This window comes from Brassica rapa, chromosome A05, assembly GCF_000309985.2.
Source record: "Brassica rapa cultivar Chiifu-401-42 chromosome A05, CAAS_Brap_v3.01, whole genome shotgun sequence".
In the NCBI taxonomy this organism is placed as follows: Eukaryota; Viridiplantae; Streptophyta; class Magnoliopsida; order Brassicales; family Brassicaceae; genus Brassica; species Brassica rapa.
The window spans coordinates 27524179-27545153 of NC_024799.2; the positions used below are offsets into that span (position 1 = coordinate 27524179).

A 20975-nucleotide genomic window follows, 5' to 3' on the forward strand; every position below is an offset into this window, starting at 1 on the left:
CAAGGGGGCTGTTTCGTAATTCTAACATTTTAACTACGCGCTGTTCTACGATTAGTGAAGCAAAATACGCGCCGTGTTTTATGGCAAAACAATTAAACCTTCATTGCGTTGAGAGAGTCTCTCTCGATTAGCTGATCTGATCTTCAACCCGCCGTCTAATGGATCCGCAGACGCAGAACACATCGTTGCAGCGACTCCAGAACGTGGAGAGGGTGAGATTTCACGGAACAACAATCTCTCAACTTATAATATAAGGTTTAAATCTCGGGGATAATTTGAAGTGAATCTTCTCTTCTCTTTTTGGTGGGGGCAGAGAGTGGTAAGGGTGTTGGATATAGCGGGAGGAGTAATGGAAGAGCTGACGAACCCTTCTGGGCCCAGGAGAGATTTGGTCAAGTCTCTTTGCGGAGAGTTCATGCAATCCATCAAGGTCAGCTTAGCGTGTGTGTATGATTGGATTTGACATTAGGGGTCGTTTACGTACTCTGTAGATTAAAGTAAAATGGCTTTATTTTAGAGCAAGGTTAATGATCTCAATGCAATGTTTCATCTTTGATTGTGTGGTTTCATGTCTCACACTCTCTCTCCCTTTACTGCATACTATTTTAAGAACCTCATTGATCTACTAACATTTGGTTGGGGCTCTCATTTGACACTAGTTTATCTTAGGGGATCATGAACAAGTAAAAAAGGCTTTTCTTTTGAGTTTTTATTCCTGGTTTGGTTTCTAGTTGATCACAAAGTTTAAAGATTTCAGCTAACGTTATAACTTTGTCTCATTCGTGAACTCGGTCATCTTTGAAGTATCTGTACATATATGCTTTTACATTTGTCGCAGGATATACAAGTGACACTAAGGGAAGAGATCAAAAGCGCCTGCGAGTACCGTCCCTTTGAGAAATGCGACTACAATTCAAGGATAGCTAATGAGATCTGCTTCCAGAAGCTTCAATACGTTCTCTCTCAGCTTGATCATCTTAAAATAACTGTTGACCGCTATCCGTCTTCCGATTGAACTCTTATGAAAGTAGTTTGTAGAGGTTTTAACTAAATATCCTCTATGTTGGTTGTATTGATATTAAAAGGCTATGCAAAACCATTACGGTGTAGTTTCTACCCTTCTACTTATCGTAAGTGGAATTTTCTTTCTTTCTGATTGCAGGCGGGGTTGACTTGTAATCAAAAGTGAAACTTTTCTTTCTTCGTATGAGTTTCATGGGCAAAGAGAGAGAGCCTGACTTGTTGGTCTTTCAAAGCCACGCACGTTTTTAGTAGAATAGTTGCCATGTCTAGAAATGAAAATACAAAGAAGAATAGTTTCATTTTTGGTTCTAGATGACTTGTTCCAAACCACTTATTTTGACCATAAACAGGCACATGATTTTGTAGCTTCCATTAAATTTAAACAAATCACACTTGGTATATAATATATATGACTGAAATTCCTTTACCCAAATGTTTGACAATCCTCTAACTTACAAACTATCGAAAAGCAGTTTAATATTTTTCTTGTGATTAAAAAAACATTAATATTTTAAAAAATTGATATATCACTTTCAACTTGATCTCGGTCCATTTACGGGGAAGATTTTCTACACAAAAGGCCTGAATTTTCGTATTAGAATTTTACTACTAGCTAAGATAATGCAGCAGTACTCCACGTACGTGATGAAACTTGCGTCGTTTGAGTTCCTTCCCTAAAACTTGCCGACGGCTAGAATATACAGTATGCAACTTAGACCTAAGAATATTGTAACATATATATACATACAGATTCTTTGCGCCTTGCCATTCGTAATCATATATATAATAGCGAAATCAGCATTGTATGCACTCATGAACTCTGTTTAAGCTCTAATGAAAGTATAGTTTGTTCAAAATATATATATATATAATATATATATCGGAACATTTTCGCCAGGAAAAAAGGACATGAAACTTTAGAGAAGCTTTATGTACGCCAGAAAATTAGACGAAACAGAGAAAATGTATCAGATCATTCAAAGAAAGATAATTCATGTTCTCGCCAGCCCTAGCTAAGATTTCCTTAGGAAAATTAAAGCTCACACCACTCGTATACAAACGTACGTACATGTATCTATTTTTAGTTTTTTTTTTTTATCAACTGTTTCTATTTTTAGTTATAATGTGCGCCATGTATTTACAGTTCGATTGTAGAAAGGATCAAGTGCCCCATCGACCAAATTGATTAAAATATATGAACCCGGCCAGCTGAAGTTTCCTCAATAAAGAAAGGACAACTATCCTTTTTTCTCTTAAAAAACGACACAAGTTTCATCTAGTACGTGGACTACTGCTGGATTATCTAGTAGTAAAATTCTAATACGAAACCTCATGTCTTTTTTCTTGAACTAAAAAATCCAGGTCTTTTGTGTAGAAAATCTCCCCGTGAACAGACCGAGATCAAGTTGAAAATGATATATGAATTTAAAAAAAATATTATTTATTGAATTTAATAACCACAAGAAAAATACTACACTGGTTTGTTCAAGCAACTATCCTGAGGGTTACGATCTGCCACGATCCTTCTTAAAAAGAAGAATGAAGAAGGTGACGATGAAAATTACTCAATAATTTAATATAATAATTATAACGATTCTCCAGTCCATAATTCTATAATAATTATTCGCCAAATCTCTAGAGCAAACTTTACAAATGTTCGCCTTGTGTACATAAAGATTGATTTTATTTCGTTCTTGAAAAGCCTGGCGTATATACGTGTGGTGCTTGAATATTGTTTTATTATTTGACAACACAAGTTGGTTTTCTTTTTCTGATCGAAAATCAACTATACACCTATTTTGAAAAGCAAGAGAGGAAAAACCTATTTGAAGAAACTGTGTACACGTTACTATTGTCATCATGGAAATAGTAAGCATTATAGATTTATGATTCTGAACAGGATTAGTTGGATAAGTTGAGCAAAGGAAACAAATATGTGAACGCTATTGACAAATTTATTTAAACATTTAACTGGATTCAACGCATTTTTTTTTGGCCGAAGGATTCAACGCATTTATTAGTCCATGTTTCATCATAGAGCAAATATAACTCAAACCTATTTTTTTCCTCTATAATTTCCATAAAAATAGAGTTACTTCATTTTTGTGGGAATTATAAAGGAAAAAGTAAGTTTGGATTGGAGATGCCCTAAGGAGTATATCTGATGACATACTGGTAGGATATCTGATGATGAACGTGGCAACGTGCCCCAAATTGTTAATGCGGAGGACTAATATATATGGAACAATTTTTTTATTTTTTGTTATTAATTTAATCAGATCTTATTTTTTATCTACCATTAACTAGAAACTTAACTAAATACCGTAAAAATTTTTATATATGATATTTTTTTAATAGAAACAAATAAACAATATACATCTAAACAATAACGTTTCTAAAAAACCACATATATTTCCATTATGCAATTATTTTTTATTTTTTATCATACTTAATCTAGATTAAATTTTATATATATTTCAGTAATTAATTGTAAAATTAAATAGTATATCCTAATTCTTTTTGAAATTATCGTATTAACTTTTTTTAATAAAAAAATAAATAATAATTTATTTGTTGTAACTTGTAACATTTTATGTTTGATTTTTGTAGTAAAAATAAAAACATCAAACTGAAATATAATATATTAAATAAAATAATATTTTTATAATATAATATTAAATACTTAAAATTGATATTAAATATATATCAATATTTTATTGTTTAAATATTATTTTAAAATAAACATATATCCGCATGTACATACAGATTCAAATCTAGTTCTTAATGGAAAGAAAGTACTTTAATTTGTGAAGGATTCCGGAAATTTTGATCATAAATTTTTTAAAATAATTTGCATCGTACATTCCATAAACTGAAAATTAAAAGAAAAAAAACCTATAATCTAAAATCTACAAGCAACCTGGACATTTTTTTCATGATACTACAAAAGTTAAATGCAATGATAGAACTTTATCTTTGCTGTTTCAAAATTTAAACAAAAGTAAACATTTTTATCAAAAATTTAAATTAATTTAGCATGTGATAATTCTTGTAACGTTTTCTTTCAACTCGTATATTTAAAAGCTATAAAATAAATTAATATAAAAATTGTACAATCAGCTTCTTTTTGGGGTCATTCTAAAAATATGCAGGGACAAATATAAATCATAATGAGACAAAACGAGTCACATACTGACATATAGAGGCGGCTCTAGATTAGATGGGTGATATACTGACATATAGAGGCGGCTCTAAACCATATAATGCTGCAAAATTAAGTTTCAATATAATACGATAAGATGGACAAATAATACTATTTTGAAAAACTACTATTTATAAAATATGGGTAGTGTACGTAAGTTGTTAAAGAAAAGGTAGTGTACGTATCTCTCTGAAATTTGAACAGTATTCTCTTTTTTCTCATGGTTTTGCCTTATATAAATAGGCAGCACACCGAGGATTTCTTACACCATTCACAATTATATATTCTCAAGCAAATTTCTGTCTGTTTCCTTGCTGCTTAAGAACAACGATTCTCGTGTTACATTTGATTTTCCCACAACCGTTTGATATAGATATATATTAACCTCAGAAACTTAAGAAGATGAAAGTAATAAGTTCTTTAATCTCTTCTGTTTTTCTCAAATTCATCCACAAAGACTTCCACGAGGTTTACTCAAGAATGCCCGTCTTGGATCGTATCATACTTCTTGTGAGTAATTAATTTTTCTTTTTGTAAACTAAAATCAAAAATTATTTCACAAAGGAAAGTATTTCTTTCATAAACGGATTATGTTACCATTAACTAAGTGTCAGAAAACTCTATGCAAAATTCTTTGTAATAAATAATATTCTCTTTCCGGAGGTTTTATGTACCATATTTTCACCATTAAGCTTGGATGGTCTATAATGTTTCTTATATACACATTCATTCATTCGAAAAATAGTTATGATGATTGGATATTACATGGTCATGCAGATCGTGCATGCAGTGGATAAGATGGTTCCGTGGCACAAGCTTCCGGTGTTCTTGGGTATGGCCTACCTAGGGTTGCGCAGACATCTTCACCAAGAATACAATCTCATCAATGTTGGTCAAACTCCGGTTGGGACCCGGTTTAATCCTGCTGACTATCCGTACCGGACTGCTGACGGAAAATTTAATGATCCGTTCAACGAAGGCGTCGGCAGCCAATATAGCTTCATCGGAAGAAATTGTCCTCCTGTTGATCAGAAGACCAAGGTAAGATTGCCTACATGCATATTTGTAGGTATAAAAAAGTCTTTAACACGGCTTCAGATTTGATCTTGGTTCGAATTTTGGGTATGAAGATTTATTTGTCAGTTTGTAAACGTATATAATAGACTAATTTGAATAACTTTTGCCCGACTTTTTTATATGGAGATCGATTGAGGATACAAATAATTTCGCTTTTTTCTTCAGTTGAATCGAACTTCCGAATAAGGAATGACTTGCTAATATTACTGATCTGAAACGTTATTATAAAAGTGACATCTTCTTGAGAATTTTCTATATTGTAGTATGTTTTCCAGTTTTCCAAGTCTTGAATATTACGTCTTCTTTTTTTTTAATTTAGAATATTACTTGAAAACTATAAAGCGATGTGTTTTTTTTTTCAAGTTGCTGAAGCCAGACCCCATGGTAGTGGCGACAAAACTATTAGCAAGAAGAAAGTTGATCGACACGGGAAAACAGTTTAATATGATTGCAGCTTCTTGGATACAATTCATGATTCATGACTGGGTTGATCATCTTGAAGAAACTAATCAGGTTCGTTAATTAATCTTCCATATCCCACATTTATACGATGATCAGTCATGGTTTAGGTGATGATTGTTTTCCTAATTTTTAGTTTTTGATTTTGGATTTTAGTGTTTGATTTTTGGTTTTTAATTTTTCAGTATTTGATTTTGGATTTTAATGTTTGATTTTTGGTTTTTAATTTTTCAGTAGATTTTTGTTTTTGAACAACATAAATGGTTTGTTTTAGATTTTGGTTTTTAGTTTTCGTTTTTTGCTTTTAAAATTAATAAAATGAAAATTATTTTTAATGGTAAAATGTTTATCTGAAAATTAAAAAATATATATATTGTCATCAAAACACACATAAATTTATTTAATAAAATTATTTTTAAACAAAAACCGTAAATACAAAATAAAAAATTAATATCATACATTTTATGAAAAATATTGCCAAGATAATTTTTACAAATTTATTCTATGCTTATTTCTTTTCTGTATAGATAATTTCTATAACAATGAATTAAAATAGTAACTTTTAAATAAAATTTCTTTTTGAAATATTTTTTGAACTTCTTTTAGTTTACAAGCACAAGAACTTTGTTCTTATATATAAATTTTCATTTTGTTAAATGCTGATTAAGGGAGTAACAATATCTACTTAACAAAGAATAAAAAAATATTGAAAAATTAACGTGATGTTTGTGAAGAAGCTGCTTGACCAAAGTAAAGTGGTGGTTGGCTTTTTTTAGAAAGTTGCCGTTTATTTAAAAAAAAAAACAGTTTTCCTAGATTATAAGGAATTTATTTGTCCAAAAACTTGATTGATTAAAAAGTGGTTTTTTGAAAACAAAAACTAAAAACCACTGCAAAATATGAAAGCAATCATCCTCTTAATCTTGTTATTAATGGGTAAACTTAGATTGAGCTCGTGGCTCCAAAAGAAGTAGCGAACGAGTGTCCCTTAAGCTCCTTCAGATTCTTCAAGACAAAGGAAGTTCCTACTGGTTTCTTCGAGATCAAGACCGGTTCGCTTAATTCCCGTACACCCTGGTGGTAAGTTATGCTATATTCTATAACTTGTAAAGTAAAACACCCTTATTAGTACTGGTAGTTAATTCTTAGCCTAGCTTGTATTGAGATCGTACATACTAGCACCTTAGTGTCAAGTAATTGATTCTCAATCTAACATATACATTACATTACCTATATTCTATTCCCAATTAAGTACACCTTAGTGCTAGTTAAGTAAGTCTAACATGTACATAGATCACAAGTGAATTATTGGGTCTACACTAAGCCACCAAAGAATCAAATGTCAGAATAAACATGAATACGTGTGGGTATTATGAAATTAGGGATTCGAGCGCCATCTATGGAAGCAACTCAAAAGCAATGGACAGAGTGAGAACTTACAAAGACGGGAAACTAAAGTTATCGGAGGAGACGGGTCTCTTACTCCAAGACCAAGACGGTTTAGCCATTTCTGGCGACGTACGTAACAGTTGGGTCGGTGTCTCCGCCTTGCAAGCTCTCTTCATCAAAGAGCACAACGCCGTATGCGACGCCCTCAAGGTAAATATATGTTTTCATTTTTTGTGTGTAAATTCGGACCTTTTTTCATACGCAAATAGAGTGAATGATTGTATATAAACTAGTTCAGTATTATATTTTTATGCATCATATAGAAGGAGTACGATGATTTGGAAGACGAGGATTTGTACCGCCATGCTAGGCTAGTGACGTCAGCAGTGATTGCCAAGATTCACACCATAGATTGGACCGTTGAGCTTCTTAAAACCGACACTTTACTTGCCGGGATGCGAACAAATTGGTGAGTAATTGTACATTTTTTGACGATCTGTAATCACGTCACACAATTTTTTTTATTAATACACGTTTAACATATGTGTATGGTTATAAATGGTGTGTGTTTTTAGGTACGGAATTTTAGGAAAGAAGTTTAAAGATTCGTTCGGACATGTAGGGAGTTCCATCTTGGGAGGTCTCGTGGGTATGAAGAAACCTCAAAATCATGGAGTCCCATATTCTATAACCGAAGATTTCACCAGCGTCTATCGAATGCACTCGCTCTTACCTGATCAGCTCGAACTACGTGACATCGACGTTGTACCAGGAACTAATAAATCACTACCATTGATTGAAGAGTATATAACTTACTTTAGAGCTCTCTATTTTTGAAACTTCCAAATCAAATTTTTTTGGAAGTTAAGGTTTTTCTTTTAATTTCTCTCTTGTTTTTTTTTTTCTTATATAACTTGATTATATGGATTTTAGGGTTTCTTTCGGAAAATTGCTTGGTCCTAAGGGAGAACAAACCATGTCTCATATTGGATTCACTAAGCTAATGGTCTCAATGGGTCATCAAGCAAGTGGGGCTCTTGAACTGATGAATTATCCATTGTGGCTTAGGGATCTTGTTCCCCATGACCCCAATGGCTACGATCGTCCGGACCACATCGACTTGGCTGCTTTAGAAAGTAAGTCAATCCGATCCAAGCCGTTCGTTTTGTGTTTGTATTTATATATGTACAGTATTGTGGTTTGACTTGATGAGTGATGTGTTCTTCGTCATTTGATATAGTCTATAGGGACAGGGAGAGGAATGTTGCACGGTACAATGAATTTAGGAGATCTATGTTTATGATTCCGATAAAGAAGTGGGAAGATCTAACGGACGATAAGGAAGCAATTGAAGCACTAGAAGACGTGTACGGTGGTAATGTGGACGAGCTCGATCTTCTGGTGGGACTTATGGCCGAGAAGAAAATCAAAGGATTCGCTATTAGCGAGACTGCCTTTAACATTTTCGTCCTCATGGCTACAAGGTATGTATATTTACTTTAGCATTTTGTTTGTATAATTTTATTTAAATTTCTCAGGATAAAAAAATGGACAGCTGAATTTAAATTTCATGGATGGACAATATTAATATGTTATATATCAAATTAAATATATTTTCAGGAGATTAGAAGCGGATAGATTCTTCACGAGTGATTTCAACGAAATGACTTATACAAAGAAAGGACTTGAATGGGTGAATACTACAGAGAATCTCAAAGAGGTTTTCGATCGCCATTATCCTGAAATGACCGAGAGATGGATGAACTCTGAAAGTGCATTTTCAGTATGGGATTCACCACCGGTTGCCAAAAACCCAATCCCTCTGTATCTCCGAGTACCACCATCTTAAATCAGATCGATTATGTCAGATGTGACGCACTTTGAATGATTTGAATTTTATTTTATTGGTATTGTTGGTTACTGGGAGCTGCGAATGTGTGTTGCTGGGAGCTCTCAGCATTATTCATCTACTACAATTATGTGTAATATTTGAACTAATGCATGATATATATACATGTATCATTTGTTTGTTCGTTCAACAAAGTCGTTTGTAATCAATCTTGTTTTGTCATCACATAAATGATTATTGAGGAGTTTGATCATCTCTCGGTGGCGGGAATAAGCGAGGGAGAGATTGATTTTGTACCACAGCGAGTGTATCCAAGCTTATTTTCTAGCCACTTTAACTTAGAGAAGAAAAGTTGAAATCGAGGATGACCTCAAACAACTATGGTTATGTGGATTACTATTCCGCTGATCACGTTGAGAATGTTGTCACGTTGTAATTTGATTACATTCTTCTTTGACACACAATAGATATATACGTTCAAAAACATTTTTTGTTCCTTATTTATTTATACTAATTAAATAGATATTGGTTGATTAGGAACATTGATATGCTGTGATATCTCTTTTACTAATTAATGATGAAGCTAGTATATTAATTTGGGAGGCCTTTTTCTTCCATACGTGGGCTCAATCTGAGAGTTTAAGCCTATAATTCAAAACGGCCAATTAAAAAGTGGGCTATTATTACAGTAAAACGTGGGCCCACTACTTTTGATTCTTCTTATATTAGATAGACGTGTGTGTGATCAGATCAGATTGATTGATTAATTGATTTTGATTGTCTCTCTCTCCGCTGTCGGAACAAGCCAAAAGCAAAAGGTATGCCTTCTCTACTTGGGATGAGATTCAATCGGAAGTCGAAAAATTGACACCGTGTTGTTGTTCTGTCTACTTGTGGAAAAGGGGATTAAACGTGTTAGGATCTTTGGTAGGATAAAGATGAGTTAGATTAGATTCTACATTTGACTTGGTGATACTCAATCCTCTCCTCATTCAGCAGCGAGCTTAGATCTGATCTGATTCTGATCCTAATTTCTAGTCATGGATTGGCTAGATTTTAGCAAGATCTGCTGCTCTTGGATCATGTGAAGGAGGAGGCTTGTTGTTTGTTACTCATTTTATCTACTACTAGCTTGTCTTGTTAAATGCTTTGACTTTAGGGAACTTGATAATTTTCGGGCTTTCTTGATCCACAAACCTGCGAGTGATAATTGAGACGTTTTAACTATAAAAAAGACTCTCTTTTCTGTTTTGTAGGATAAGAAAAAACAATGGAGTCCAGCAGAGGTCAAGGTGGGATCCAGCAGTTGCTTGCTGCTGAACAGGAAGCTCAACACATTGTCAATGCTGCCAGGACCGGTACTAGTCTGAATCTTATACATAATGATGTTGTCTGATCTGGCTAAATAATTAGTAAAATTTAAACTGTGGATTGCATTTATAGCAGTTGGAGATTGAGTATTATGTGTAATTGAAAATTGATTTGGTTATATATGTGTTGCAGCAAAGATGGCAAGGCTGAAGCAAGCAAAGGAAGAGGCTGAGAAGGAGATTGCTGAATACAAAGCTAAAATTGAGCAAGACTTCCAGAGGAAACTTGAGGAGGTAAAACAACAAGACTCTCTTGTCAGACAGAGAATCTCTATAATAGCGTCCTTTTTTTTCTAATAAAAACCATATGTATACTATTTTGGGGGGTTGAAAACAAAACAGACAAGTGGAGACTCGGGTGCGAATGTGAAGAGGCTGGAGCAGGAGACTGATGCCAAAATCGAACAGCTGAAGAACGAAGCATCCAGGATCTCCGAAGATGTTGTGGCGATGCTCCTCAAACATGTCACCACTGTCAAGAACTGAGAGAGATTCCTCTGTAATAATCAAAAAGCCATTTATGAGTTTATGCTCCTCTGTTACTGCATTGAATCTCAGAGACTCAGTCTCATATGAAATGTGTTTATTGTAATTTATTCTCTACCATCTTCTTCTTGTTGTTGTATTCATCATTTCCTTTTGAGGATTGTAATAAAATTGAGAGCAGATCTGCTGGTATATCCTTTTTTTCTCTCTTTTTTAATTAATAATAAAAAAACATTGAAAGCTCAGATTACTTACCATTATTAGAGGGTTTACGCTTTCTTTTAGTTATATCACAACAACTCTAACGAACGAGAGTGAACAGTGAAAAAAGAAGAAGATCGAGATTTAAGAAAAGTCTTTTCACTTTGGAGAAAATAAAGGATGAGAAGCGACGGGATCTTGGGAGCCCGAGGAGGAGGAGGAGGTTCGGATCAGAATCGAGCAACAGCATCCGTAGCCGTGGAGAGTAGAAGGAGATGGCTAAAGAGGAGAGAGACATGGCTGGTCCTGCTGGGGGTGGCACTTCACGCAGTATACATGCTCAGCATATTCGACATTTACTTCAAAACTCCCATAGTCCACGGCATGGATCCTGTCCCTCCCAGATTCTCTCAACCACCTGCCAAGCGACTCATTCTTCTCATCTGTACCTCCTTTTTCACTCTCTTACCTCTTTTTGTTTTTCCCTCCTCATTGGTTTCTGATTTCTATTATCAGCGGATGGCTTACGAGCTGACAAGTTCTACGAGCCTGACGTTGACGGCAATTACAGAGCTCCCTTCTTGAGGAATATCATCAAGAATCAGGGTCGTTGGGGCGTCTCTCACGCTCGTCCTCCCACTGAGTCTCGACCTGGCCATGTTGCCATCATTGCTGGCTTCTATGAAGATCCCAGTGCTGTCACCAAAGGATGGAAAGCCAATCCTGTTGAATTTGATTCTGTCTTCAACCAAAGCAGACACACGTTTGCTTATGGGAGTCCAGATATCATTCCTATATTCTGCAGTGCTTTACCTCACTCCACTTGGAACTCTTATCCTCACGAATATGAAGACTTCGCTACAGGTTCGTCTCCTCACTTGCGTATGCCATATTGAATTATACAGAGGTATCATAGCCCCATATAAATGGTCCAGTCATGTGTTACCAAGTATCGAGTTTTTGTCCTTAAGTTAATCACCACCGGACTTTTAACCACTGTTTTGTTATCACTGGGATGTAATGTGCAGTCTTTTGTTGATGTAGATGCCTCCTTTTTGGACGAGTGGTCTTTTGATCAATTCGAGAGCCTTCTCAACAGGTCTCACCATGACCCCAAGTTGAAAGAGCTTCTCCACCAGGACAAACTTGTTTTCTTTCTCCACCTTCTTGGCTGCGATTCCAACGGTCATGCTCATCGCCCTTTCTCTTCTATCTACCTCAACAATGTCAAAGTCGTTGATAAGATCGCTGAAAGAGTCTACCATCTCCTGGAGGATTACTACCGAGACAACCGCACTTCTTACATCTTTACTGCTGATCATGGGATGAGCGACAAAGGAAGTCATGGAGATGGGCATCCTACAAATACTGATACTCCCTTAGTTGCTTGGGGAGCTGGGATTAAATATCCCAGACCAGCGACTGGACACAGTCACTCTGATTCTGTTACTAGCTTTGTTGACAAGCATGCACATGATATGCCCACACCTTATGATTGGGGTCTTAATCGTGTTGAGAGAGTTGATGTCAACCAAGCTGACATTGCCCCACTTATGGTTGGACTCTCCTTTCATTTGTTTTCCCCTCAATCAAACAAAGTCGCTATGAATCTTTTTTTCGAGTTCTTTAGTCTCACTGTTTTTGTTACTATCTGTAGTCAACGCTCTTGGGTTTGCCAGGCCCAGTGAACTCTGTTGGAAACCTACCACTTGGTTACATGAAGTTGAACGAGGTATGTTTATGTGAACTTTTCGCTTGTGTCTTGTCAAAAAAGATTAGGTGTTAGGTAATGGTACATTTCTTAAAGTAACAATTCCTTATTAAGTGTTCATGGCTGAGAGAGAGGTCGAAAACTCACTAAGGAAACTGGTTTATAATAGGAATAGAATATACAGTATATAGTTTAAAGAAGTACATAGTTGGGAGGTTGAGTCTTATGGTGCTTTATTATTATTCTTATTGTTATTTTTGTATACTCAGGAAGAAGAAGTTGAAGCTGTGCTAGCTAATACCAAACAAATCCTTAATCAGCTTCTTCGTAAATCACGTATCCTTTTGCTCACAGCCTAATCATAGCGCAACACCTGCGCTAATTTTTAGAAATTTTAATTTTAAACTCACAGTTCAAATGGCTTTCATTCATTTGTTTCTGAGCTTTGCTTATATTCTGCCATTTATGTGTATTGTGTATGGTCCTCCTTGACAAAATCAGATATAAAAATGTCAAACTCCTTATTTTTCAAGCCGTTCAAGCCTTTGGTCGACCATTCCTCATCGCTGAGTCAGATTGATGAGTTAATTTCTGCCAAACGTTATGAAGCTGCAATGAAATTGGCTGTAGACCTCAGAAACTTGTCACTAGAGGGCCTTCACTACTTCCAAACGTATGACTGGCTAATGCTGATGACTGTAATTACCCTTGGATACACTGGATGGATGATCGTACTCGCCTTGCATGTCCTGCAATGTTATAGTTCACTATCAGGAGACTTGTCCAGGAAAGGGCATTTATCTGTGCAGAAAAGACACTCCACAAAAGTAATGCAAATACTTCACTTTGACAAGCTTTATACTTTTATTTTTTTTAGCTGTTTGGTTATAGTTAAATATCTGTACTATCTATGTGAAATTTCTACTTTTCTCAGATAGATTGATCATTCTGACGCAGGTGTATCTATCAGGCTGTCTGCTTATGGCAATTCTCACAGTGTTAATTTTGGTGGAGCACTCTCCCCCTCTTTACCATGCATACATTGGAATGACAGTATTTCTGTGGACACAGATTTTAAGTGAATACCGATTAATAAGAGGACTGTGGATATATTTGAGGGAAAGGAAGGCTGGCTACTTCATCAAACTTCTATTTGCCGCAGCTGTCTCAATTGTCATTGTGGAATTATTGGTATGTGTAGTTGGATTGTCCAGTACGTTTTTTTCTGAGGTGGAGACATAATATATATGTTGCCCTGATCATTTGTTCTTTTAACATTCTGCAGGTCCATAGCTTCACTGAGAGAAAGCTTTACACTTGGTTTTTCTTGATAGCTGGTTTTGTGTCTTCGGTTTTGCTGCACATTTCAATTCCTTGGAGATCTGGGATACCAGTTTTTGTATGTATTTCCTGTTGGTTCCTGTCTGTCTTCACTCTGATGCCAGCGGAAATTCCTGATAATAATAACCTCGTGTAAGTCCCTTTCTCTCCCTTGCCTGAGGTTTTCTCTGTTTTGTGGTATACATGGCATGTAAACAGAATATTACTTAGAAGATCTTGTAACCCTTGAGGCGAAACTCATCTAGAACAACGCTTGACTCCCTTTGACTTTGAATATGATTATTCAGTAGAGTTTAAAGAATATAAATTACGTTGAACACATTGACAAAAAGAATATAAATTGTATTGAACACAATATTAGCATCTTTGCTCTCCAGTGTCAACTTTTGGCTGTGAAATGGTCACTGTTTCATGTTGGTACCATCTCTTGGTTGCAGAGTTATGAGTGGAGCTATCATTATAGTAATAAGCCTTGCTGCAAAGTGGCTAGACACACATGCAGAAGGGAACAAATTTTGGCAGAGTATCACTTTTCATGAAAGCAGGAAGCCGATGTGGTCCAAGCTCTATTTCATACAGGTATAGGAGGACCTTTTCAACTTTTAAAACTGAAGATTTTGGTTCTACGTCTAGTAGTTCACTTTTTCATGGTAAACAGATTATTTTGGTTGGAGTTTCGTCGGTGATGGTGTCTCTGTCAACAAAGCACCGAACACAGAACCAAGAACTACATTCGTCACACCAGTTCATTAACTGGCTAGTTGCCGGTATATCCTCAAACCTGTTTGCATAATGTGTTTATTTGTGTAACTTGGTTTGTGACCGTCTTCTGTCATTGCAGGTTCTTCGATGGTTCTTCCGTTGTTTTCAGGAAATGGCATCCTTTCACGTTTAAGTTCGATATTTCTTGGTTTTGCGCCTCCATTTCTTCTTCTGTCTATTGGGTTTGTCTCGCTACACGACTTGGCTATAAATGAGAGTTCACTGGTTATGTGGATCATTGTTCTGTTCTCATGTCTTCGATATTTGATTGCAGATATGAAGCTGTCTTTTACAGTGCTCTTGCCGTTGTACTAATGGCATGGATATTATTTGAGAACGCTTCTCATCATTCTAGCAAAGCAAAAGATTCATCTATATCAGAACAAAACACAGAGGAACATGTCACTATTGGAAGTGAGGAGAGATACTTGCAGCTATCAGATGTGCGGATCCCTTTGATTTTTGTAAGTCATCTTCTCTCTTTCCTTGGTCCTTTTGTTAAATTTGGACAATATAGCAGGTATAATAATTTTGGATTGTGTGTTTGTAGATGGTTTTGTTCAATGTGGCTTTCTTTGGAACTGGGAATTTTGCAAGTATAGCAAGTTTTGAGATCTCATCTGTCTACCGGTTCATCACAATCTTCAGCGTGAGTATCTGCAACATCTAGAATATATATGAAAAAAAAGAAGAGAATCTCATTGTTGCCTCTTTTTCTTTCTTTCTTTCTTTCAATTTTTGATTCTATATAGTCTAATGTGAAAAATTGCATTTCTCGACAGCCCTTTTTGATGGCAGCTCTTCTTATATTCAAGCTCTTCATACCGTTCATGCTTGTCATGTGAGTATAAATGCTGAACCAAACTCATTAACAGTTACTAGGCTATAAAACACTACACTCTCTTCTTTTTCTAAGCTTGTATCTACTAACTTTATGTTTGACTACTTGTAAACTGGCAGATGTGCGTTCAGTGCAATAACGAAACTAGTGAGAGTGCCAAGACTGGGATGTTACTTCCTTGTGATCTTATTTTCAGACATAATGACGATACATTTCTTCTTCCTGGTATCACACTTGTTATGATTTGTGATCTATGTCAAAAAGCATATATATATATATGAGTTTGTGGGTTAATAAAAGCTTCTTTACCTGACATTTGAATGCATTATTATAATGCGCAGGTGAAAAACACAGGAAGCTGGATGGAGATAGGGAATAGTATAAGCCACTTTGGGATTGTGAGTGCTCAAGTGGTCTTTGTGCTTTTACTCTTTGCGCTCACAAACCTCTACACCCGAACCATCCGAGTTAAGCCGCTCTCTACCTCCCCTTCTCTCAAAACGCTCTGAGAGATGGTAAACTTTCTATGGCAGAAGATTGTAGCAAATCAAATCTTAGTTCGATCAGGAGATTAGTTCTATGAATATGAAGTTTTGTTTCAATCCACTTCGAGTTTTAGGGGAACCTTACAGAATATTTTCGTCATTCAGTTTTTAGAGTATTTTGATAAACTAACACTTGATAAATTTATTCAAATATTTTTTTCTTTTGTGATGGATGAATGATGACAAATATTTCCCTGCCTGATTATATTATCTGGAATGATTTAGCTAAGAAAATAATATTATAAAGTAAAGAGTAAGCTATATTTAATCTATGAATAAATAGAATCAAAACGTTACTCCAATCCACACTCGAGTCTAATGGCTTCAATGAGGGCAGGAGATACAGGAGGAGGATCATTAACAAGGCTTCTCTGTGAAGATGTTGTTGTTAGATTTATGGAGTTTTTGACATTGCTATTTGGGTAGAAGCTTTTCATTTCTTCTTCTGCTCCCCAACCTCTGTAAAGGATCACTTTACTTGGCTCCTGCGACACCAGAAGAGCTCCTGTTTCTTCCTGCACAATATCATTCACCACCACCCTTTTTTTTTTAAAACGATCACGAACTAATGATGATTGGTTTGTGCATATATGAATCAGACCTTGAGCTTTGCGATGACTTCTTGCACAGATGTCCCCTTGGCTCTGCCTTTGACATTTACGATTGCTAGAGGGTTCCTCTGAAAATGCGTCTTTAGTGTTTTAGCCAAACCTGTTACAACGTTGCTTCTTCCTACAAAATTGAAAATTTGAAGTCTCATTCGGAGCACTAGTAACTGCAAGGTTCCACGTAAGTGAGTCTACCTAAAAGTTACTAACCGCTGATTATAGGCGGTGCTTCATCCAAAAAAAAGAGAAGAATGACAGTATAGGATTCAAGATATGAATCAGGTGATTTCTTAGCAGTGAAGAGTAATGAAAATTGTGAAACTCACCTACTGCAAAGGGTGGGCGCTTCTTCATCTTGAGAGCTTGTTTTCTCAGGATGAGTCTTTCTCTATTGGACAGATCTGCGACCAACTCATGATTTTCTCTTTTGCTCTCTGTCAGAGCTGAGCCACTTCTCGTTGATGATCCCAGTTCTTGTCCAGTTGGTACCTTTCGCTCAGCATTCAGGAAGCTGTTGCGCGGCTAAAATCCGCAGAAAAAATGAAAAATTGTAAAGATATATCGCTACACATATGTGTCAAAGAGGAAAGATAAAAGAGTTCTAGACATTACCATGGATCTATCATGAAATGACGAAGCCTCGGCAAAACCAGTTTCTGTAAGTACAGATATATTTGCAGTTGAATCGAGAGAGTTACCCTCATGTCTCCGAGAAGAGCCAGAGCCAGACTCATCTTCTTGATATGCATGACTGCTCGTAGTAGATTGGTTAACTTCATCTTCGCTGTCATCCTTACAAAATATACACCAACAACTGTCTCAGATAGATTTTGGTAGTCCAGGAATATATTAATATATTCAAATTCACTTGATGATGCCAAGCTACTAAACATATAAAAATATATGCACTGGAGCTATATGCAAGAAACTTTGAGAAGGAGCTGAGATCTTACCCCCCAGTTCTCTTCGCCAGAGGAAGGAACTGTTGAGTCAGAAGAATAGCTGAGTTCAGTTTCTCCTCTTGATTTATCAGGTTCAACATTCTGATTTTCTGTTTCTTCTTGGACCTACAACGATATGGAGAAATGAGAAAATCACACAAGCATAAATGTAGCATCAAGCGCTGACGTGAGTCTACAAAACTGTAAATAACTTACCACTCTGCTACTTGGTTCCCCATCTGAACACGTTTCGTTGGTCGTACTGTCCTCAACCTGCCCTTGACCAGCATTTCAAATGTTACGACCATCTTCGAGGATTGTTTAAGTAAATCAAGCTGAGCAAAACACATATGACTTACCAACTGACGGTTCAATTCATCAATGTTGTTGGAAAGTTTCAGCACATGCAGCTTTAATGACTGCGTTAGTTTGAGCAGAAAAGTAATTAGAAATTCCCGTGAGGAATTCACAAAATAATTTCGAAGTTTCTTAATGAAAATATTCTATCAGATCAAGGATTTTTATGATTTTTTTCTTACCCTTCGACGTTGTGCTTCCACAGATCGCTTCAGAGCCTCTCTCTTACTAAGAAGTGTTTGAGGTCGTAGACATGAAGGCCTCTCATAATTCTTGCCACGATACACAATAATTGCATAGCCCTTACTTACCATCTCCACAGCAACTAGTATGCCACCACTTTCTGCTTCCAAGATTTCTGCTACTTCGTATGCAGCTTCAATGCTATGTTCATGACAAATAATCTTCACAAGTTCCCTATACTTCCAGTGAAGATGCATGTTCTCTATTGTTCCATCAAAAACACCTCGTCTACCTTGAGAGATATGTCAGAATGGGATACTTTAACATATGACATTTCAAAGAGATGAAATAAAGGAGGAAAACAATGACCTACCTAGTAAAAGGAAAGGCTTCATTTTCAAGCCAATTTTCCGTAGCATGTACTTTTCGTCTTCAGTAATACCCTCCTTATCGATATCAGACTGTTGCGGGCTCTCTCTACTCTCCAGCTCCGCCAGAATTTTTTCTGCATTTGCTTTCTTTTCTAACGCCTAAAAGAGAAAACTAATGATTGACATCTAGAAAAAGAGCCCAATGAATTCAATAGAGAAAGCTGTTAGGGCATACCATGGACAACTTGATACTAGTTCTTTCAAGGATCGCCTCAGGAGATTTCCGCTGTCGTGGTTTCATTTGATGATCCTTTGTAACAGCCTGAAGTTTTATTTCCTCTTCGTTTTCAGTCAGGTTATTACCATGCACACTTAATTTATCCATGATCATTGTTTGCCTCCTCCTTTCTTCTATTGCAGAAGACACTGCGGATGGTAGGAAATCTTTTCCTCTGTACAAGACAATGAAATCCTTATCCCGAGAAATCAGAGTCCCTCCAGTCAACCACTGCAACAGACATATATTCCCGTCTCATCAGTAGATATCTTCAGTCATAGGGGCTCCAAATTGCACAATTTGCTAAGCTAACAAAGCCACACTTAGTTTAATACTTTAATCTATTTAAAGTAAAGCAGCAACCTTTAACTCTTCGGCCATCAGCTCGCTATTAGTGTTCTGCGCTCCTCTCTTCACTGCTATCTTGGCAACCTCACATTTCTCCCAGAGCTTGACAATTGCAACAGCTAGTCCCTGCAAATTTCTATTTCTACCTGGAAGTCGCAGAAAAGTAATAAGTCAACAATCTTCAGTGTCTGAAAGAAGATATAATCAGGTAAGGGCTTACCTAAAGCAAAATGACAAGGGAGTGGTCTACCAAGTCTCCTTAAAATGGTCATTTCGTCATCGGTTAGTTTTGGACTCACACCATACGGGAGAAGACGAAATGGTCTCCTGTACTCAGGGACTACGGCTGGAAGAAGATCACCATCTACTGGAAGAGGATCATACGCCCACCAGTCAGTGAATCTTGGACCCAATCCTTCCAGCAAGCGGTCTGCTTCTTCTACTAGTTGTACTTCCCCGGGTAGTTGAAACCGAACCTTATCCGGAGAACCAACGCCTTGTATTAACAAGGGCTTATTAACCATTTTATTAGTAACACTCGTGTCAGACGATTCTGCAGTAGTCTGTTTCTCTCTACTATCACCCACAGATGATGCCTCTGAAGAAGTTTCCAGAGAAGAAGCTTGTGGCAAATTCCCATCAGCAACGAAATAAGGGTAGTGATAATTGACCCCTCTATACAACAAAATCTTGCTTCCAGATCTCCAAATGACCAATCCTCCAGTTTTCGTCTGGCAATAGAGATATGATGAACACTATCAGTCTAACATAATCCTCCAAATATTACACACTAGAGCAAGCCATAAGCTTCCACGAAAACAATAAGAACTTATAAGTAAACACCATTACGAACCTCCAAAACGTCATGGGTGCGTTTCATGTTCATTCCGGAGATATCCTCGCAGAAGATCTTGACAACCTCCGTTGTCCTCCATCTCTCGTGTATCCCATTCACTATCCCTTCCGTTACCCCTGCCTTTCCTATCTTTATCTTCTTCGTCAGCCTTATCCCTTCCGACCTCAGCCTCCTCAGCTCCCCCGCCGGCAGTGTCAACTCCGCCAACGACGGGACTTTCTCCTCGTTCTTACTCTCAACCTGCTTTTCCTTCTTCCACACTCTCTTCAGCTCGTGGAACCTGGAGATGGCAGTACCCGACCCGGGCTTGGGAACCGGGTAGCTGGGCGTGCTCCAGCTCGTGTCAATCGTGTGCCCCACCCGGTGTATCGGAAGCTGGTCAGGCAACAGTACGAATATCTCTCCGGGGGAGTTTTGACCAGACGTAGTCGGAGAATCGTGATTAGTCTCTTCCGCGAAGCCAAGGGTACGGAGCTTATCAGCGATTCTCTGGATTGCGGATTGGGGAAGAGTCTTTCGGTCGGAGGAAGAGCTACAGACGACGAAGCTCGCTCTACGTAGTGAAATTAAGGTTCTGGGAATCAGAAATGGCGGGAAAATTCGATCAGGAGGTAACAATGGTTGCTGGTGACACACAGGAAGCAACATTTCTCCCACAGGCGAAGCAGCAGCCAGCACAGAGTAGAAATGAGGAAGAAGCATATCCACAGGGGCACGTGATTGTCACGTGTGTTTTATATTATTGTGGCCCAATAAGGCTAACTTGATCTCCACAAAC

At 36.9% G+C, this 20975-nt stretch overlaps 5 protein-coding genes across 7 annotated transcripts; 4 read left to right on the forward strand and 1 right to left on the reverse strand.

The window, feature by feature from the left end:
- Positions 1-16: 16 nt before the first annotated feature.
- On the forward strand, positions 17-1208 carry LOC103870980 (mediator of RNA polymerase II transcription subunit 11). The gene is made up of 3 exons (XM_009149183.3): positions 17-212; positions 314-430; positions 839-1208. Exons 1-3 carry the CDS (start codon positions 159-161, stop codon positions 1013-1015), a joined length of 348 nt encoding a protein of 115 aa, XP_009147431.2. The 5' UTR covers positions 17-158; the 3' UTR covers positions 1016-1208.
- A 2512-nt stretch (positions 1209-3720) lies between these two features.
- LOC103870978 (alpha-dioxygenase 1) lies at positions 3721-9252 on the forward strand. Of its 2 annotated transcripts, XM_009149182.3 has the most exons (10): positions 3721-4735; positions 5003-5266; positions 5666-5815; positions 6708-6841; positions 7144-7360; positions 7474-7619; positions 7726-7953; positions 8084-8286; positions 8391-8634; positions 8771-9252. In XM_009149182.3, exons 1-10 carry the CDS (start codon positions 4628-4630, stop codon positions 8997-8999), a joined length of 1923 nt encoding a protein of 640 aa, XP_009147430.1. In that variant the 5' UTR covers positions 3721-4627; the 3' UTR covers positions 9000-9252. The 2 variants fall into 2 exon arrangements, with proteins under 2 accessions (XP_009147430.1, XP_033147377.1); XM_033291486.1 differs by lacking the exon at positions 5666-5815.
- Positions 9253-9713: 461 nt separating this feature from the next.
- LOC103870977 (V-type proton ATPase subunit G1) lies at positions 9714-11076 on the forward strand. Of its 2 annotated transcripts, none has more exons than XM_009149180.3 (4): positions 9714-9817; positions 10256-10357; positions 10503-10603; positions 10712-11076. In XM_009149180.3, exons 2-4 carry the CDS (start codon positions 10270-10272, stop codon positions 10853-10855), a joined length of 333 nt encoding a protein of 110 aa, XP_009147428.1. In that variant the 5' UTR covers positions 9714-9817; positions 10256-10269; the 3' UTR covers positions 10856-11076. The 2 variants fall into 2 exon arrangements, with proteins under 2 accessions (XP_009147428.1, XP_033147378.1); XM_033291487.1 differs by lacking the exon at positions 9714-9817 and adding an exon at positions 9902-9926.
- A 105-nt stretch (positions 11077-11181) lies between these two features.
- LOC103870975 (GPI ethanolamine phosphate transferase 1) lies at positions 11182-16429 on the forward strand. Its single transcript, XM_009149178.3, has 16 exons — positions 11182-11501; positions 11573-11920; positions 12101-12612; positions 12714-12788; positions 13037-13103; positions 13269-13594; positions 13725-13958; positions 14053-14240; positions 14546-14687; positions 14767-14875; positions 14950-15052; positions 15145-15334; positions 15421-15519; positions 15653-15711; positions 15831-15936; positions 16053-16429. Exons 1-16 carry the CDS (start codon positions 11237-11239, stop codon positions 16218-16220), a joined length of 2991 nt encoding a protein of 996 aa, XP_009147426.1. The 5' UTR covers positions 11182-11236; the 3' UTR covers positions 16221-16429.
- A 71-nt stretch (positions 16430-16500) lies between these two features.
- LOC103870976 (CRM-domain containing factor CFM2, chloroplastic) lies at positions 16501-20913 on the reverse strand. Its single transcript, XM_009149179.3, has 13 exons — positions 20195-20913; positions 19562-20072; positions 19357-19487; positions 18952-19224; positions 18719-18875; positions 18345-18637; positions 18165-18224; positions 18022-18078; positions 17818-17931; positions 17477-17656; positions 17191-17386; positions 16858-16988; positions 16501-16771 (listed from the first exon to the last, which is right to left on the reverse strand). The coding sequence occupies exons 1-13, from the start codon at positions 20897-20899 to the stop codon at positions 16550-16552; spliced, it is 3030 nt and encodes a 1009-aa protein (XP_009147427.2). The 5' UTR covers positions 20900-20913; the 3' UTR covers positions 16501-16549.
- Positions 20914-20975: the final 62 nt, after the last annotated feature.

Excerpts from the sequence above, each read along its gene's own strand:
- LOC103870976 (XM_009149179.3), bottom strand. The coding sequence starts at position 20,899 with ATGCTTCTTCCTCATTTCTACTCTGTGCTGGCTGCTGCTTCGCCTGTG. Across the intron at positions 18,079-18,164 it reads ATGAATTGAACCGTCAGTTG|GTTGAGGACAGTACGACCAA; the intron begins GTAAGTCATATG and ends GGTCAAGGGCAG. Across the intron at positions 17,657-17,817 it reads CTGGCGAAGAGAACTGGGGG|GATGACAGCGAAGATGAAGT; the intron begins GTAAGATCTCAG and ends ATATTTTGTAAG.
- LOC103870980 (XM_009149183.3), top strand. The coding sequence starts at position 159 with ATGGATCCGCAGACGCAGAACACATCGTTGCAGCGACTCCAGAACGTG. Across the intron at positions 213-313 it reads GACTCCAGAACGTGGAGAGG|AGAGTGGTAAGGGTGTTGGA; the intron begins GTGAGATTTCAC and ends TGGTGGGGGCAG. Across the intron at positions 431-838 it reads AGTTCATGCAATCCATCAAG|GATATACAAGTGACACTAAG; the intron begins GTCAGCTTAGCG and ends CATTTGTCGCAG.
- LOC103870978 (XM_009149182.3), top strand. The coding sequence starts at position 4,628 with ATGAAAGTAATAAGTTCTTTAATCTCTTCTGTTTTTCTCAAATTCATC. Across the intron at positions 7,361-7,473 it reads CCGTATGCGACGCCCTCAAG|AAGGAGTACGATGATTTGGA; the intron begins GTAAATATATGT and ends TGCATCATATAG. Across the intron at positions 8,287-8,390 it reads CGACTTGGCTGCTTTAGAAA|TCTATAGGGACAGGGAGAGG; the intron begins GTAAGTCAATCC and ends CATTTGATATAG.
- LOC103870975 (XM_009149178.3), top strand. The coding sequence starts at position 11,237 with ATGAGAAGCGACGGGATCTTGGGAGCCCGAGGAGGAGGAGGAGGTTCG. Across the intron at positions 11,502-11,572 it reads GCGACTCATTCTTCTCATCT|CGGATGGCTTACGAGCTGAC; the intron begins GTACCTCCTTTT and ends TTCTATTATCAG. Across the intron at positions 13,104-13,268 it reads TCAGCTTCTTCGTAAATCAC|ATATAAAAATGTCAAACTCC; the intron begins GTATCCTTTTGC and ends TGACAAAATCAG.
- LOC103870977 (XM_009149180.3), top strand. The coding sequence starts at position 10,270 with ATGGAGTCCAGCAGAGGTCAAGGTGGGATCCAGCAGTTGCTTGCTGCT. Across the intron at positions 10,358-10,502 it reads TGTCAATGCTGCCAGGACCG|CAAAGATGGCAAGGCTGAAG; the intron begins GTACTAGTCTGA and ends TATGTGTTGCAG. Across the intron at positions 10,604-10,711 it reads TCCAGAGGAAACTTGAGGAG|ACAAGTGGAGACTCGGGTGC; the intron begins GTAAAACAACAA and ends AAAACAAAACAG.